The sequence below is a fragment of the Lepidothrix coronata genome, unplaced genomic scaffold (genome assembly GCF_001604755.1).
Source record: "Lepidothrix coronata isolate B3197 unplaced genomic scaffold, Lepidothrix_coronata-1.0 Scaffold26, whole genome shotgun sequence".
Taxonomy (NCBI): domain Eukaryota; kingdom Metazoa; phylum Chordata; class Aves; order Passeriformes; family Pipridae; genus Lepidothrix; species Lepidothrix coronata.
In genome coordinates, this window is record NW_016690206.1 from 7103531 (window position 1) to 7120625 (window position 17095).

The 17095-nt window shown below is 43.5% G+C and overlaps 2 protein-coding genes across 8 annotated transcripts in view; one reads left to right on the forward strand and one right to left on the reverse strand.

Moving 5' to 3' along the window:
- PIGN (phosphatidylinositol glycan anchor biosynthesis class N) overlaps window positions 1-8830 on the reverse strand; it is a 101567-nt gene extending 92737 nt beyond the window's left edge. For 4 of the 6 annotated variants that reach the window (XR_001873926.1, XR_001873927.1, XR_001873928.1 and 1 more), the window contains exon 1: window positions 8697-8797. The gene's annotated coding sequence lies outside the window, so the exon portion shown is untranslated. Of the gene's footprint in view, window positions 1-5428; window positions 5449-8696 lie in introns of those variants that run through there. The other 2 variants (XM_017809418.1, XM_017809421.1) reach the window with 2 other exon arrangements.
- A 720-nt stretch (window positions 8831-9550) lies between these two features.
- Window positions 9551-17095, forward strand: part of KIAA1468 (KIAA1468 ortholog) — a 76088-nt gene continuing 68543 nt past the window's right edge. Inside the window, exon 1 of one of the 2 annotated variants that reach the window (XM_017809391.1) lies at window positions 9551-9816. In XM_017809391.1, coding sequence (XP_017664880.1) covers window positions 9579-9816 — 238 coding nt within the window. In that variant the 5' untranslated portion in view covers window positions 9551-9578. The remainder of the gene's footprint in view (window positions 9817-17095) is intronic. The other variant, XM_017809390.1, reaches the window with a different exon arrangement.

Genomic DNA, 17095 nt, shown 5'->3' on the forward strand with positions numbered 1-17095 from the left:
ATATGGACTGTTTAATTCCTTTTTGTGCTACCAAAAGTAGCAGATTTTCTCAGCTTTTTCTGTTCTCGTGGGGGGAAAAAAAAAATTCCCATCACTGTCTTTTTCTTACCCTGTTTGTAGATTTTGTAGACAGATCTTTCATATTAAAGGTTTTATGGCATACTCTTGGAGAAAGAACATCAGCCTGAGAGTGTCTAACAGAACCCATCCCACCAATTTTCACAGGTGCCAGGGTCAAGGGACAAGCGGCACTTAAGAGAAAACAAGTACATGGAAGATAGCTTGCCACAGCAGTCTTGCTGTCTCATTGGAACCCTCCCTGACAAACCAAGGCTGAAGGCCCCCTGAGATATTTTAAAGACATTTGCAATAAAACTATGGAATAAAGCACAAGTACCAATACAAGCAGGAGAGTTCTGCCCTTTAACAATAAAAGGGGCAAGGGTCAAACTTCCTAAAGTCATACAACAAATATTAATGTAGAGCATACAGGGAAGAGGATGGAAAAAAAGAACAACTTTCAGCTGCATTGCTTTGTAAAAATCAGTTTGCAAATATATTATGCATACATACAGAGAAAAAAAACCACTCTTGAACAAAAAACACCCCAAACAGTGCTTAAAGTATGTTCCATAGAAGCTAGTCTTAATAAGAAGGGTTTAAAAAAGCTGACAGAAGCTATTTTTCCCTTATTAAGTCACATTTGCTTATTGATATAAACCATTACAAATCAAAATGAATCATGTCAAGTAGAAGCAAGCCACATCTGTTGAATCTTATACATAAGCCTCTGAATGTCAATTTGCCAATAGCTTCAGTTTGAAGGAATTAAAAAACAAGGGCCACAAGAAACCTTCTAAGCATATACTAATACTTTCATAAAAGGCATACAGAAGTCAAATAATCAATTTGTAGATTCCCACCCTTTCAAAAGCTTCTTTTTTTTTTTAATAGAAGGACTTTGGAACTTTTGTGTTCTAATGTATATAGCTGAATACTATTCAGTTGGCTAGCATGATTTTTGTTTTATATATATATCTATACCTGCCAGACTTCAGCTCACAACAAAGCTGACGCAGAGAGAGGCAAGTTAAGTTTCCCACTGAGAACAAAAACTCATTTAAGGCCTGAGGTGAAGGCACACCAGGAAAGCAACCCCAATCGGAGACGCATTACATTCCACACCCCCGGATGGGCACAGCTCGGGGCTGTGGAAGGGCGGAGGGGGCGGTGGCCGCTGCCCCCCGGGGCCCGCAGCCCCCGCAGCCCGGCGCTCTCCAGGGTCCTGCATCGCTCCGGGCACCACGGCAGACCCAGTTCCTGGGAAAAGCCAACGTCGAAACAGGCTGTCAAGAAGTACCTCTTCGACATAAAGAAATAGGGGATAAAAAAAAAAAAATCCAATTCCTTTCATTGCCAAGCGAAATAAACTATTAAATAGAATAGCAATAGTCAAGTTGTAATCTGCAGAAAAGCGCTAAAAAGGATGGATTATACTCACTTCAAAAGAGCATTCAAGTACTCAAGTAGTAATGTAAGTATACGCAATATTTGTCCAAGGATATCTTGAGGTCTAGCAAGAAATCTTTAAGCAAAGGAGTCACCTCCTTTTAACTCTTCCACCAGCAGCCATGGTTGCAAGCTGTTCCCATAGGAAGAGTTTTCCTAAGCTCCCATAAGACACAAAGCTCACTCAACTTACAAGTTACTGCAGCCTGAAACCCTAACATTCACTTTAGAACAAAGTTCTATTTGCTCCTACATCAACCTCTACTAACCAAGTAATTAACATTCATTAGCATTTACAATATATCAACTTGTAAGCACTCTCTGCTGAAACCCTGTGAGCTTACATTTGTTTTTATGACAAATCCAAGCCATTTTTCATTTGTATAAGACACCTTTACTTTTCAACTGCTGACTCACTCTAATAATTACTAGAGCCAGGAAATTATTCCTGAAAACAATCAGTATTCTGCCTCTTTGCTGATTTAAAGCAGCACTCAAACTGTTTTGGCAAATGAACGGTAGTAGATTCATTGTAGGACAAAAAAAAAAAAAAAGCCTAGAGAGCAAGACAAAAACTGCTAGAGAGAGACCTAGAAACCTAGAGAACACAGGTAGGCAATATCTCTCTGGTTCTCCTCCACATCTCTCCCCCCACCCCCCAAAAATGGAGAATCATTTGTAGTTGCCTGACTCCTCTACTGGCAAAAGAGGGGTGTGGATCTGATAGAGAGAAGATTCCAAAGAGATGACAATTCTATTGTGAGACAGGCACCAAAAACAGCTTCAAGTCAAGAACATGAAGTCCACCTATCTTAGTATCTGCTCTCAGGAAGGACACAAGCAGCTAGTTTTGAGGTGACAGAAAAAAATCTATTATCTGTGTATCGGTTCTTCACTTGTACACTACCATTTATAGAAATCTGCTTGTAACTAAAAGCATATTTTCAAAAATACCTAGGACCAGCAAGGCAAATATGTTTTATCAGGTATTTTACACAAAAATGGCTGTCATGGGAGTAGCAGTTAAAAGAACAAGAGGTCTTCACAGTCACAAATACTGCAAGGAAAACCAAGCCAGTACAGCTGCAGACAGCTGTCCTGTCCTCTTCTGCTCCTGCCTGCTTCCTTGGTCTGGCACAGCCATCTGTACAACTTTGTAGTCAAGCATTCTAGAGAATGAATTCAACTGAAAATAACATAAAGAAAAAAAAAAAAGGAAGGAAGAGTAAAGATGACTTTGCTGTAGTTTAGTTCCCCAAATTCCCAAAACAAACCTCTATGTTGGCACCAGGACAGGACTGCATCTCCTCCCAACAGTGCTAACTCAGCATGTTCAAAGCATGTCCTCAGATTCCTTCATTCTCTGAAGCCTGCATCTCACACTAGTTGTAGGCAGCAGTCCATATAAAGACAATAGGTGGATTTTTTTTACAAAACTGTAAAAGTACTAAATTGAAGAGGAATAATGTGAAGCAGACAACCCCCAAAAGCACAGAGCAGCGGCATGGGGCTCGCATAGCAGCATTGCTCCAAGTTGGCCCATGTTTCTGCTGTGATAGGAAGGTCAATAAGACCTTTTCAATGTCAAGTCTTGACCTCCACAAAGTTTCAATAAAAGACACCTTAACAAATTCAGGCAAAGCAGCTTGTCATTTGAACTTAGTACCTTTGGACTCTAGAACTCAAGAACAACTTTATAGTGACTGATTTCCTACTTCTCTTGGTGCACTATCTCCCTTCCCCAGCTACACTGTCCTTCACCACCGTGAGGCAGGGTAAAGCACAACATCTCAGAGGGGTCTGTTACCCTCTACAAGAGCTTTCTGGGCAGCCTACATTTCAGGCAACATACTCCATCTTTCAGGCTAAGGTGAGTGAAGCCCAAGCAATTCAACATTCAAGTGTTAATGGTGTCATAAAAGGTCCCATTTTGATTTGCAATTTATGTCTCCTCACTCAACCATAACACCTTTTTTTCCGTCTGTTCATTCTCACAAAAACATAAATACGTGCATAATGAAGCTTGAACAAGTTTTCTAAAATAACTGTTAGGCTCTGAGTGTGTTTGCTCGCTCTGGTTTTGAAAGTTGGCTTCCAAATATTCACTGTTCATGAATATTTGTTCATGAATACATGTTCACAGTAGTGCTTCAAAACAGCAGTTTTGGAGATAGAAAAACACAGCCAAACTTGATTTCAAAGTGATTTGGGGAGTTTGTTTTGTTTAATTCAGGTTCTTATCTGATTTCATGGGTCATTATCACATTTTTGGTGAGGCTGAAAATATTTCTGAGAGCCCCCTCACGTTGCTGTACTACTTCTACTTAAAATCCCAATTTAACAAACACTTTTTAAAGTCAGTTTATCAAGGTAAAGCTACATCTGTGCGTAACACACAAGTAACTATTAACTACTGACATAGGCTACTCTCATTAAGAAACACGCCCTTAAAACTGGAACAGACAGATACAGTTTCAGAGAAATGGCAGAGGTCTTAAAGCACAAGCTACCAACATTATGAGTCTCAACATTTGCATTATTCAGATCCTGCAGAATGTCAAAATATTTTTGAGCTTAGAGAGTTGACAAGGCACCAAAGCTCATTTTTTAACGTCTGAAGGCAAAGATAAAAATCATAACTTCCTTTAAGTTTTTTTTGAAAGGGGGTAAAAGTTAGTCTTAAATAAACTTGTATAGACAAAGATTCTTTCAGGAAGCTCAGTTTTAGAAAAAAACTTGAGCAAGAGTTGGCAGAACACACAGATCAGCATTATTTTAAAGTAGAAATCAGATTTGCTTCAGATTTTCCTCCATTATTTTGTTCCCTGTGCCTTGATTGAGATCCCAATCAGATGAAAAAAAGCTACCCTACTTCACTGTAGGATTCATTAGAACACATTACTTCATATATTTCAAGTATTCAGCACAGAAATAAACCAATATGAACCTAACAGAATGAATTACTTTAAAGGAAATTAATCTTGCCTGTAGAAACTGAAACAGAAAACCCCTTATAGCTTGACTTAAACTGTGTGTTCACTCACATGAGAGCAGCTGACACTGCACCACAGTAGCACAGAAAAAAAGCACACTTTACACACCCATGACCCCACCAAATAGCAGAGGGAACCTGAAACTGGTCATGTTTAAGTTCATCAAACTTTGAACCATTAGCTCAAGATTTAACACTCCTATCAAAATCAACACAGTAAAGGCTGATTTTTTTCTACTTGCTTTCCATCTCAGGAACCATAACTTTAAAAATTCATTAAAAAAAAACCAAACATGCACAGACTGAAAAAATTGCTTATATACCACCTCCTCCAAAAACCTCTTAAGATATTTTCCTACAAATCCCTTGTATTTTGGATACTCAGTTTTCCATGATGTATCTAGGTATGCTGTTCTTCAGACACAGAAATCAAATCCTTTGAAAGTTAGAAGGAAACACCAACTCTAGTAAGAGACAAATCAGCTTGATGAACAATGTGCTTTTCTCAGAACGACTACTGAATAAATTAAGAAAAAATTAATTTGCAGTTGTCTGCCTCACGTAGACCTATATAATGCTCTGTTTCCAGAACTCCTGCATCTTATTCTGTCTCACACATCCTCCAAGGTACTACACTATTAGGTTTTATTCTCAGGTTTTCTCAAAATAATAGCCCTTTGGTACCTAAGAAACTGTTTAAAGCAAGTTGTTAAAAGCACATTTTTCTACTTACACTCTGGAATACACATTTTAGCTATGTTAGATTTGTCCCAGCCATCCGTAAATTATTTTGGAGCAACTGAGTGTCATGTGTAAATATTTTGGTTGTTTCATAAACCCAAACAAGTCTCTTCCGAAGTACTGAAACAGCGGAATGCTTTTACATTATTTTCGGTGAGGAAGAGTGAAAAAAAACTTAGTCCTTACTGTAGCAGCACACTGAAGTCGGCAGAAATGAGTTTCTTACAAGAAGAGTAGAACTGAGCGTTTGGACTCCCCCACGGTAACCACTGCCCCTTCCCTGTAATCGAATTCCATGCGATCACCATCCACCGCCACCAGAGGCCGCTGCAGGACACCGGTAGGGCTTTCCTTCCATCCCAAAGGAAGGGGAACAGCACCAGACTCGGCTTTTAACAAACTCGTACTGAACACGCTTTAGCTCTCCAGAGCGGAAGTGAAAAAGCAGAAGGTTTCTTTAAGGGTTCCTCATTCCACCGGAGCAGCAACAGTAAAATGTTTTTGTTCTTATTGTGATCCCGCTCGAATTTCAACACAGCACCATTTTACTTTATGGTACAACCAGTTCCTGCTCCGCTGGTCAACGCTCTTTCTGTATATCAACAACATAAAACAATAAGGTAGTGATAAAATGCGAAGTTTATTGTGGGGCAGGACACAAAATTGATCATGCTATTTATGAAAAAAGTATGCAAATCTGAACCAGAAGGAAAGCACTGGTGTTTTATGGCACACCACCGCATGATTGGAAGAGTTTGCAGTCAGCACTCAACAGTGCTTTTAGGTCTCCCTATTGCTGCAAAACGTTCCCACTATTCTGTTACCAAGAGTTCAGCCCCAGTAAGTGACTCGTAGTGAATCGGCTTTACACAGAGCTCCCATTAGTGGGAATGGAACATTATTTTTAAGAAACAAACCAGAAACCAATGCTGGCCTTGTTCCAAATTGTTTTTAATGAGCTGAATTTCCTTCAGCAGCAAACATTACCTGTAGCTACACTCTGACTTCGAGTTTCTCACCAGGCAACACACAAAGTAACCACATCATCTTTTCAAGAGTGGGAACTTCACACTTCCAGATGCACAACTTCATAGAATCATAGAGACTTTAAGGTTGGAAAAGACCTCTAAGATCATCAAGTCCAACTACTAATTCCACACTGCCAAGTACACTGCTAAACCATGTTCCTAAGTGCCATATTCACACATCTTCTGAATGCTTCCATGGATGGCGATCCCACAACTTCCCTGGGCAGCCTGCTTAAATGCCTAACCACCTCTTCAGTCAATAAACTTTTACTAATATCCAACCTAATGGATATTATGAAAAAATTCAATGGCACAGCTTGAAGTCATTTCCTTTCCTCCTATTGCTTGTTACCTAGGAGAAGAGGCTAACCCACACCTTGCTACAACCTCCTCTCAGGTAGCTATAGAGAGCAATAAGCTCTTTCCTGAAACTCTTTTTCCTGGCTAAACACCCCCAGCTTCCTCAGCCACTCCTCATCAGACTTGTGCTCCAGATCCTTCACCAGCTCTGTTGCCCTTCTCTGGACATGCTCCAGCACCTCAATGTCTTTCTTGCAGTGAAGGGCCCAGAACTGAATACAGGACTTGAGATGTGGCCTCACCAGCGCCAAGTACAACGGGATGATCACCGCCCTGGTCCTGCTGGCCACACTATTTCTGATACAAGCCAGGATGCCATTGGCCTTCTTGGCCACTTGGGCACATTGCTGGCTCATGTTCAGCCCCTGTCTACCAGCACCCCCACGTCCTTTTCCACTGGGCAGCTTTCCAGCCACTCTGTCCCTCCGCCTGTAGTGCTCCGTGGGGTTGTTGTGACCCAAGTGCAGGACCTGGCACTTGGCCTTGTTGAACCTCATACAATTGCCATTGATCCAGCCTGTCCAGATCCCTCTGCAGAGCCCTCCTACCCTCCAGCAGATCAACACTCCCACCCAACTTGGGTCAGCTGTGAACTGACTGAGGGTGCCCTTGATCTCCTCACCCAGATCATCAATAAAGATATTAAACAGGACTGGCCTCAAAACCAAGCCCTCAGGAACTTCATTTGTGACTCGCCACCACATGGATTTAGCTCCATTCCTGACCACTCTCTGGGCCCAGTCATCCAGTTTTCTATACAGTGAACAGTGCACCTGTCCAAGCCATGAGCAGCCAGTTTCTCCAAGAGCATATGAGAGACAGGGTCAAAGACTTCAGTACAGTCCATGTAGACAACATCCAAAGTTTTTCCCTCATCCACTAGGCAGGTTCACCTGGTCATAAAAGGGGATCAGGCTGGTCAAGCAGGATCTGCCTTTCCTAAACCCATGCTGGCTAGGCCTGATCCCCTGGTTGTCCTGTATGTGCCATGTGATGGCACTCAAGATGATCTGCTCCATGACCCTCCCTGGCACCAACGTCAGACTGGCACACCTGTAGTTCCCCAGATACTCCTTCTGGCCCTTCTTGTAGATGAGCATCACATTTGTCAACCTCCAGTCACCTGGAACTTGTCCACTTAGTCAGGACTGTGATAAATGATTCAAAGTGACTTGGTGAGCTCTTCTGCCATATCCGTCAGTACTCTCGGTGGATCACATCTGGGCCCATAGACTTGTGAGTGTCTAAGCAATGTAGCAGGTCAGTAAACATTTCCTCCTGGATTACTGGAGGATTCTACTGCCTGTTCCTGTTTTCTGCCTCAAGGGTCTGTGTATCCTGAGGGTAACTGGCTTATTATTAAAGACTGAGGCAAAGAAGGCATTCTGTACATCAGCCTTTTCCTCATCTGTCTCCCGTTCCTTCCCATAAAGGATGAAGAGCCTCCTTAGTCCTCCTTCTGTGACGGATGTAAACAGGTTTTGTTGTCTTTTACAACAGTTGCCAAGTTAAGTTCTCATTAGGTTCTGGCCCTTCTAATTTTCTCCCTGCATAATCTCACAACATCCCTGTAGTACTCTGAAGCTGCCAGACTCTTCTTCCAAAGACCATAAACTTACTACCCACCTGTGCTCCTGAGTAGTAATGGCCTCCCTAACCCCAGGCCCATGAAGCACATCTGACGCTAGGCGACGGCTCACACACCCACTGAATCAATTAGGTCAGAAAAGACCTCTCAGATCATCGAGTCCAATCGATGACCAAACACCATCACGTCAACTAGCCCATGGCACGAAGTCCTACATCCAGTCTTTCCTTAAACACCTCCAGGGACGGTGAGTCCACCACCTCCCCGGGCCCATTCCAATGTCCAAGCAGCTGCCCGGGGGCCCTCGCAGGGCGCTGCTTTCCCCGGGAAGCCCCACGCTGTCCCGGCCAACAACTCCGGCACGGGGCCAAACCGAGCCCCGCGCCCCTCCCGTCCCAGCAACAGGCTGTGCGGCCGCCGTGCTGCCTGCGGAGCGGCCAAAGCTCTCCAGAGGCCGTGAGACACAGCCCGTGCTCACCCCCGTGCCCGAGGATCAGGCCCCGGGACGAGTGGGGCATCCACCGCCCCTTCCCCGGGGGAACCGCTGAGCGCGCAGGCGCCAAGACTCACGCCTCTCCCCCGCCGGGAACACAGGACACTTCCGCTTCCGCCCGACCCTGGGCCACGCCTCCGACCCCGACCCAACGAGGACTGTCACGAGGCCCCGCCCCTTATAATGGCCACGCCCCCGACTCGGAGGTGGCCCCGCCCCTTGATTTTTATTTCTCCCTTCGGCACCGCCCCTCCCGCTCCTCGGGCCCCGCCCACAGCGGAGGGGGCGGGTCCGGCCGCCGGGGCGCCACTCGCGGTTGGCCGCGAGCGCTCTCGCGAAGGCTGCGATCCGGAAGCGGCAGTGGGGTGGTGGGAGGCGGCCGAGGAGGCGGCGGGCGGGGGGGAGTTGCTGCGGCCGCCGGTGGCGGCAGCGCCCGCAGCAGCACCAGCAGTAGCATCATCATCACCACCACCACCACCACCACCACCATCACTGCCATCACAGGGGAGCGGCAGCGGCCTCGGCCCCGGCCCCAGCCCCACCAGGAGGGGCGGCGGCGGCGGCGGCCCCGCGCAGGCTTTGCCGCGGCATCACCCCGGCAGCGGTCGCGCCGCGTCGGGCTGTAAGATGGCGGCGGCGGCGGCGGGCGGGGGCGGCAGCGTGAACCCCTTCCTCAGCGACTCCGAGGAGGACGAGCCCGAGGAGGCGCGGGCCGGCGGCGGCAGCAGCAGCAGCACCGAGCCGGGCGGGCCCGCGTACCCGCAGCCGCCGGCGGAGGCGGCGGGGAGCCCCGAGGAGCTGCCGGGGCTGCGAGCGGCGGCGCCGGGCGATGCCGCCGCGGGGGCGGGGGAGCCGCCACGGGTGCCGATGGACGCGATAGCGGCGCAGCTGCTGCGGGACCAGCTCCTGCTGACAGCGCTGGAACTGCACACGGAGCTGCTGGAGAGCGGCCGGGAGTTGCCGCGGCTCCGCGACTTCTTCTCCAACCCGGGCAACTTCGAGCGGCAGAGCGGCACGCCGCCCGCCGGCGGGGCCCTGGGCAGCCTGGGCAGCGGTAGCGGGCTCGGGGGAGCCGGCGGCAGGGAGCCCGGGGCCGGGCAGCTCAGTAAGTGACCCCGGCTCGGGGGCGGGGGGCTCTCGGCGGGCGCACGGGGCCGAGCGGGGATGGCTGTCGGTGCCGCTGGGCGGCCGGGAAAGGCGTTTTGCATCGCTTCTCCTTCTAGTCATTCCTTGCTCTCTGTAAGCTGGGTTTGGGGGAGGCTGTAGGAGCGGGCCGGCCCGGGGGTGAGGAGATGGGCTGCCAGAACCGGCGTTAGCCTGGTCCCGCAGGCGTGGTTTAATTAGAATACCGTATGCCCGTGAACGTCACGAGTGTTTGCTAAATGTGGAAGAAATGCTAAGGGATGGTAATTTCAGCCTTGATTCTTAGCGGTGTCTTTAGTGCCTATTGCCAAGAGATAAGTCATACGGCGCTAGGAGAAGGAGGGGGCTGTTAAGCCGTGACTGCTGCATTTGAAGTCTAAAAACTGTCAAAAATGGGGTGTGAGATGTAAAAACGGGTGCCAGCATGTTATTTCTGCTGATGCGTCCAAAGAGATCTGAGTTTCACAGATCTTGCAAAACTAATACGATGTTTCCTATAATTAATGCTGCCATGTTTACCAAGTGCCTCCAGTCTTTGGATCACCATGTTGGGATTTGGAGATGGGGAGCAGTAAATGAACTTGGTTAGTACAACTTTAGGGAGCAAAAGCAATGCAGATATTGGGACGAACACGTAGCTGACCATAAAAGCTTTTGAGTGTTAACAGTAGACCACATGGCTTAGGATAAAATTGCTTGTGTGTCTTGTCAATGTTACTGTCAAAAAATGTAGAGTTCTAAAAAGGAGGCAGCCTGTGGAAGTGGCTTTGAGAGAGAAGCTGCCCAGCCATCTGACCTTTGAGGACTTAATAAACTCGTGGGAAGGTTTTGAAATGATAGGAGTTGTGGGCAGGAGGCAGGTTTAAAGACTTACTTATGTGTATTCTAAGATACCTAAAGGCATTTTGTAAATAGTCCTGTATTTTTATTTCCTTTAAAAGTTCCTAATGCTGCAAAGACATGCAGTTACACTTAAAATTTGGAAATAACTAATAGTATCTAGATGGGTGGGATAATCAGAAACATCTAAATTTTCAACTTGTTAATGCATTTCAAGATCTTTTAAAAAATCAATGGCTTTTTTAAAAAATTCCTGCTGTGTTGTTCATATTCTGCTTATCTTGTTTATGAATAATTAGAATTTCATACTTGTCTTTGTCCAGCTGAAAGCTTCACTGTGGTATTCTTCATGATATGATTAGTGAATGTTGGAAAAACTTGTGCTTCAAGGCTTTGAACTGATGTAAATTTCTCTTTCATTCCCAAGCTGCTTCCTTGGGGATTCCAGGCAATTCACCCGATTGATTAAACATTCTCTTTTCTTTGTAACCATAATATGTTCTTTCCAGTTACTGATACTGCGCATACTCCAGTAGAATTAGAAAAACAGTAGCCTGTGTAATTGTGTTGTTATGCATGCGAAAAAATGACCTCTTGCAGTCTTAGACCAATGGGCATTTTTGTGAAAACATCTTAATTATTATTTTGCTGACCTGCTAATTGATAGATGTCTGTGGGATGTCCCTATTAAAAAAGGAGGGAGGAGGCAGGAGAGAGAGAGAGAGAAGGAGGGATTTAGGTAGATGACTGTGCTGCAGTTCAGATCCAAGAGTAAGTCTGAATAGGTTCCTAGGTTAGTCAAAATGTTCAGTTCTGTTGAGAGACCCAGTCTGTTGTACCTGTGTTTGTGGATCCTCACAGGGAGACTTGCAGAGAATGTATCACAGTCATGCATGTACCTTCTCTTACTTTAATATGCCAAAGGGATTTGAAAATAAACCAATAGCTTTCTTAATAGAAGCTATTGATGCAGAAAGTAGTGCAGGTTGACATGATTGCCATTTCAAGGTCATGTGAATTTTATGCCTCACTGAAAATAAATCATAGTATCATTAAAAAAAGTTTATTTATTTCTGTTGATTTCTAAAATCAGAATTTCTTCTCAGTGCTAGCTTTGTACCTGCTCCTCCCAGCTCCCAAGTTAGATGAATTTCTGTGGCTTTATACTGGATGAAAAAGAAGTTCGACTGGCAATTCTTACTGAATGTGAAGTATGTTTGGAATGCTGCCTGAGGATTTCCACTGAGCAGTGGAAAGCTTTTGTACTCTGTGTTGCTATACAGAATGGGAGAATTTCAGTACAAGTGTTCATTGGCACTTTTCAGAATGCTTTTAGACAATGTAAACTATGAGTGCATGCTGGAATTTATTTTGGTGGGTTTTTTTCTTCTCTTCATCTTCATAGACTGCTATAAAGAGATTTTAATGAAGTGGCATTGGATGTAGACAACCAGCATCATGTGGTCAGCTAGTGACTTAGAAGCTGTTTTGTCTTTGAACCATGCTTCAGAGTGCTTGGTTGCAACAGCAAATGACAGTCAGATGACTAGGATTTCTTTTTTTGTTTTTTTTTTTTTTGCAAAAGCACCCTTTTCCAGCAGCAGCAATGTCACAGCTGCAAACAGAGATTAAGATATATTGTAATGAAAAATCTCGTCTGTAGTAACTTTGCTCTTCTAGTTTAAGCAAATTCATGCTGTGAAGGCATTAACACTATTCCTTTAGATCTACATTACTTGCATATGGTCATCCTTCATGTCCCGTGTCTCTTCTAGATCTTCCCAAACTTCCATGAGAGCTTCTTCCACTGGTTTCAATAGCAGTAGCTCCACATCTGCTGACCATTTTGATAACCGCTTTTCTAGTGCTATTCAGTGAGTGGTATGTTTTGGAAGTCCCTCCTTTTTACTGTAAAGCCTTTTAAAGGCCTTAGTTAGCACCTACACATTAAATTTAAATTTTTGTCCCTATCATTTTTGCTGGAGGAGGTACGGTACAATTTGAGACACTTGAAATTTAGAAATAAAACTGTGGCTCAAATGTCTCATCCCAGTTCCTGTAAATCATATGTTTTTCCATATACCCATGACAGTAATTCAAGCTTGAGCATAGTGGATGAAGAAACTTTTTTTTTTTTGTAATATGATTGATATGATGCCCTTTGGTTACTATACCTGATGAATACCCTTTCCAAAAGGGATGCACCTTACGCTGTTAGAACTAGCTTTAATCTTAAAATTTGCAATTTATTTTTTTATTTATGGCTACAAAAGTTCAACATTCCTGAAATTTGAAATAGCTTTAATGAAAATCATAAAGAAGAGGTTTAAACACTTATGTAACATTTGTGGTTTTCAGAAAATTATTTGTTTTTAATTATTGCCAAAATAAAATTTTTATAACTTTTGGGGGATTTGATTTCAGTCACATTAAGCAAATCTGTGAGCACAAAAATATTAAGTATTACTGCTTCTTCATAGTAAACTCCTGGCTTTGTTTACAAATTGCAGTGCTTGGGGTTTTGGTTGGTTTTGTTTTTTTTTTCTTTTCATATTGTGAAGTATCACTCTGTTTTTGCTTGTAGCCTTTTGAAATTCAAATGGATCCTAGTGGAAAAATCCATGTGGGAAGAGCATATTGATTATACTTCTGTGAGAAGAAGGTGTCTTGGTAACAGCTCTCAATCCTGAGTCACAGACATTGTAATTTTGTGAGAGACTTTGTCATCAGTGTTCCACCAGATTTGTGCTCTGAATGAAAATACAGCAGAACAGGGCTACCTCAGAGCAGTTCATAAATACCTCAGCTTAATTGGCAGTCTGAATAAGAAGGAAATTAGGACGATGACAAATAAGTTTTGTTGTTCTAATGACTAGTTGTTAGGTGTTTTGTTGTTGTCAGCTCAAGTCTTTTGCTTGTTACTTTATGAAAGCAAGCAAATATATCTAGTCCTGTTGTCTATCTCTGCAGATACCAGGAGGTAGACTGACAACTTGTGGATAAGACAGTGGTTTTACTGTCTGATTTGGAAAAGGTGCTCCCCTGAGTAAGGACAGGATGGAAAGGTGCAGATAAATAGGTACTCAGAGCTGCTGGTATCAACAGATGGGAAAGACTGAATGTTGTCTCTTCAAATGAAGTAGAGAAAACTGTTGATAGAGTAGAGGTTTCTGTGTAACACTGAAGGAAAGGGAAGCCGAGTTCCCTGCAGACCTGCCAAAGACAGTAATGCCTGGATGAAACCGGAGATTTTGTAGTGCTCTGATGTTGGCTTTACTGATAGAGAAGCCAGTTGAACTTTCTCCAGTTGCGACTGCTTTAAACTCCCCTCCATTTTACTGACGCTGGTATTTCTGACAAGTTTTCAGTGACATGCGCTTCATAGCTTATGAGCTGCTTAGGTTAAGGCTTTTGCAGTTGTTGGACTTGTCAAATGAGTGAAACCAGGTCTGCTGGAAGCTGTTCCTGATGGATGAGTTTAAGCTTTGGCTGATATCTGTGTTGAGGTGACTTGGGATGTAATGGTAGATTGTTCAGGAGACAAGTTAGTCCCAAAAGTGTATAACTACACAAAGAAGTAACAAGATAAGGTAGCATGAGATAAGCATGACAATGATGGGCAAAGGAAGACGGACTAGAAGCCACTAGTACTGGGCAGGCAAGTATCAAGTTCTCAGCTGAGTAGCAAGTGACTATGACTATGTTGTATTTTACCCTATTGTAACCCAGTGCATGTTTTTGTTCTTTTAGGATCTTCACACCTATGCTATGGGGAATTTAATCGCTTTAGCCCTGGCTTTCTGTTCCCGTGCCAGAATTCCTGTTACTTTTCAATGTTGGAGAAGGCAGAAGTGAACCCTCTATCTATAGGCACTTGTAGCTAGTTCAGTTCTGTGTGCATTTAACCATCCTTTGGCTGAAAGCTTCAGCCTAATGAGCAGGATTTATGCTGAAGCGGCACACCATCCTTCTGATGGTTTTGCTGTTAGGGAAAGGAGAGATTTTTTTTGAGTGGGGGAGAGGAAGGGAATTAAGATGAGCTAGAGCTTTGCATTTCAGAACCAACCACTAACAACTTGTCTTAAGTTCTCCCATACATAATTTCACTTCCATATAAGCTGTATCAAATTTTCTGTACCTTATTTTCCTCTGAGAATTACCTTTTTCTTGACTGAAGATGTCTCATAAACTCTGTTCAGTGAGAGAATGCTTGCTGAAAATTTTATGCCAGTTTTATTAACTGATATAAAAAGATTTGTCTAGTATTTTGTAAGTCAGTATCAAGTAAGTATTGATGCCAGCTATGTTGGAAGCCCATCTGTGTGCAGCTCACCTCTGCTAATTTAAAACTTGTAAATACTGGACTTCTATGTTCTATGAACACAAAATTAATGAAAATACAGAAAAATAATCTTTTTGAGGGAGTTCTTACACTTTCCAACTAAATTAAGATTTGTTACAAAATCTGACTTAGGTAATTTGAATCTATGGAGCTCTTTAAAATATAGCATCACAAGTCTCTTTTCTATTAGTATTTAAAGATAACTCCTAAAATCTTATGCTGTTGAGTTCAAAGTTACGACTCTTTGTCCTCAATGTATTACTTGTATTTGGGATTCTAGTGTATTGTAAAGATGCAAGTTTGAGAAACTGGGTTGAAATCTCCTGTAGTATAGGCTAAAACATTGAATGATTCAGTAAAAGTTGTAGGCCTTATTTTGTTATTTGTGATGTGCATGCCTGAGGTGTGGCACTGAGTATACTGAGTTTGTGGGATAAATATTTTTTAAAAATGTTCGTTTGTTTGTGTTTTAAAGACGGACAAAGCTGAAAAAGCCTTTGAGAAATAGTGACCTATTTCCCCCAGTGCACCATAGGGGAGAGGCAATTTTCTTCCTCCCTTCCTGCAATATATTGTACCATGATGGTGATGCAACTGATTACTTTGTTGTTGAATTGAAGGAAATACTGTTAGATAAAAAGTCACAGAATTTCTTATTTATGTAACAAGTGCTTTTTCATCTTAGTTTGATGTTAGAGGAGAGATAAAACTATCAGCTGTTTTGTCAGTTGAAAAAACCTGTTAGAGTAAGAGAAATCAAGGCAGAAATAATCACAGAATGCCAGCATGGTTGGGATGGGAAGGGACCTCTGGCGATCGTCTGGTCCAGCCTGCTCAAGCAGAGCCACTGCTTTCCCGGGATCACGTCCTGGTGGCTTTTAAGACTCACCCCTCTGGGCAATTATGCCAGTGCTCAGTCACCCTTACAGTAGAAGTAGTATTTCCCGATGTTCTGGAGGAACCTCCTGTATTTCATTTTGTTCCTATTGCCTGTAGTCACGGGTCACCACTGAGAGGAGCCTGGCTCCATCCTCTTTGCGCCTTCCCTTCAGTTATTTATACACATTGTGAAATTCCCCTGAGCCTGCTCTTCTTCAGACTGAAAAGAGAGGCTTTGGTGTCTAGTTGCTAGTTTCTATTCTTTTTAAAATTTTCTGTAGAACCCATGTGGACACATGTTAAAACTTAACTGGAAAATTTACGACTGTCCTGAGATAACGTAGAAAGTAGGCAAAGGAGAACATACTAGGATTTAATATATGAAGAAAACTGAGGGAATACAATGCTTGCGAATGAAGATAGATATTATCTATACACTTAAAGTATAGATGGTAAAGTATAGATATTATCTATACACTTAAACTATAAATGGTTGCCCCTCAACAAGGGCAAGCATTTGAGGACTAGATTGGTATGATTTTGCTTCATGTCAGAGAGTATAACAGAAAGCTGAGTTACTGTGGAGAATGGAAAAATCTTTGTAATGCAAGTTAACAGATACATTTTAGAAAATGCCGTTCTGCAGCATCAAGCATATGGAGTTAATTTGATGCTGTTGATGCTTTCTGATTTCTGCTGAAGCCAGCTGAGGTCATGAGCTGGAAGACCTACCTCCGCGCCATGCTTCTCCCTTAGCTGTTCTGTTTTGGGAAGCTCTGGTAGCTTAAGCACACTGCAGCACATGTGTAGGGAGTCAGGCTGGGATTGATGCTTTCCCCAAGGTTGTATCCCTCTGGACCTCAGTGTTCACTGCAGCAACATTCAAATGGTTTTGTGCAGGGCCAGCTTAATTTTTTCAGACTCTCTGGATTTGGATGCTGTCTGTGAATGTCTATGCAGTAAGCCTCCCCCTAAAAGCAGCCTGGTTTTGGTATGGCTCTCCACGAGATCAGCCCAGGTGCACCTGTATCTTAACCCAGTTCAGTGAGTGTGTTATTTCTGTGCTAGGGTGCAAGATCTATCTATGTTCTACTTATAATTTCATCTTTCTGTTGAGGTTCTGCAATGTGCCTGTCGTGGTAGTGAGGCTTATAGTTCTTTACTGCAATGTATCTACCAA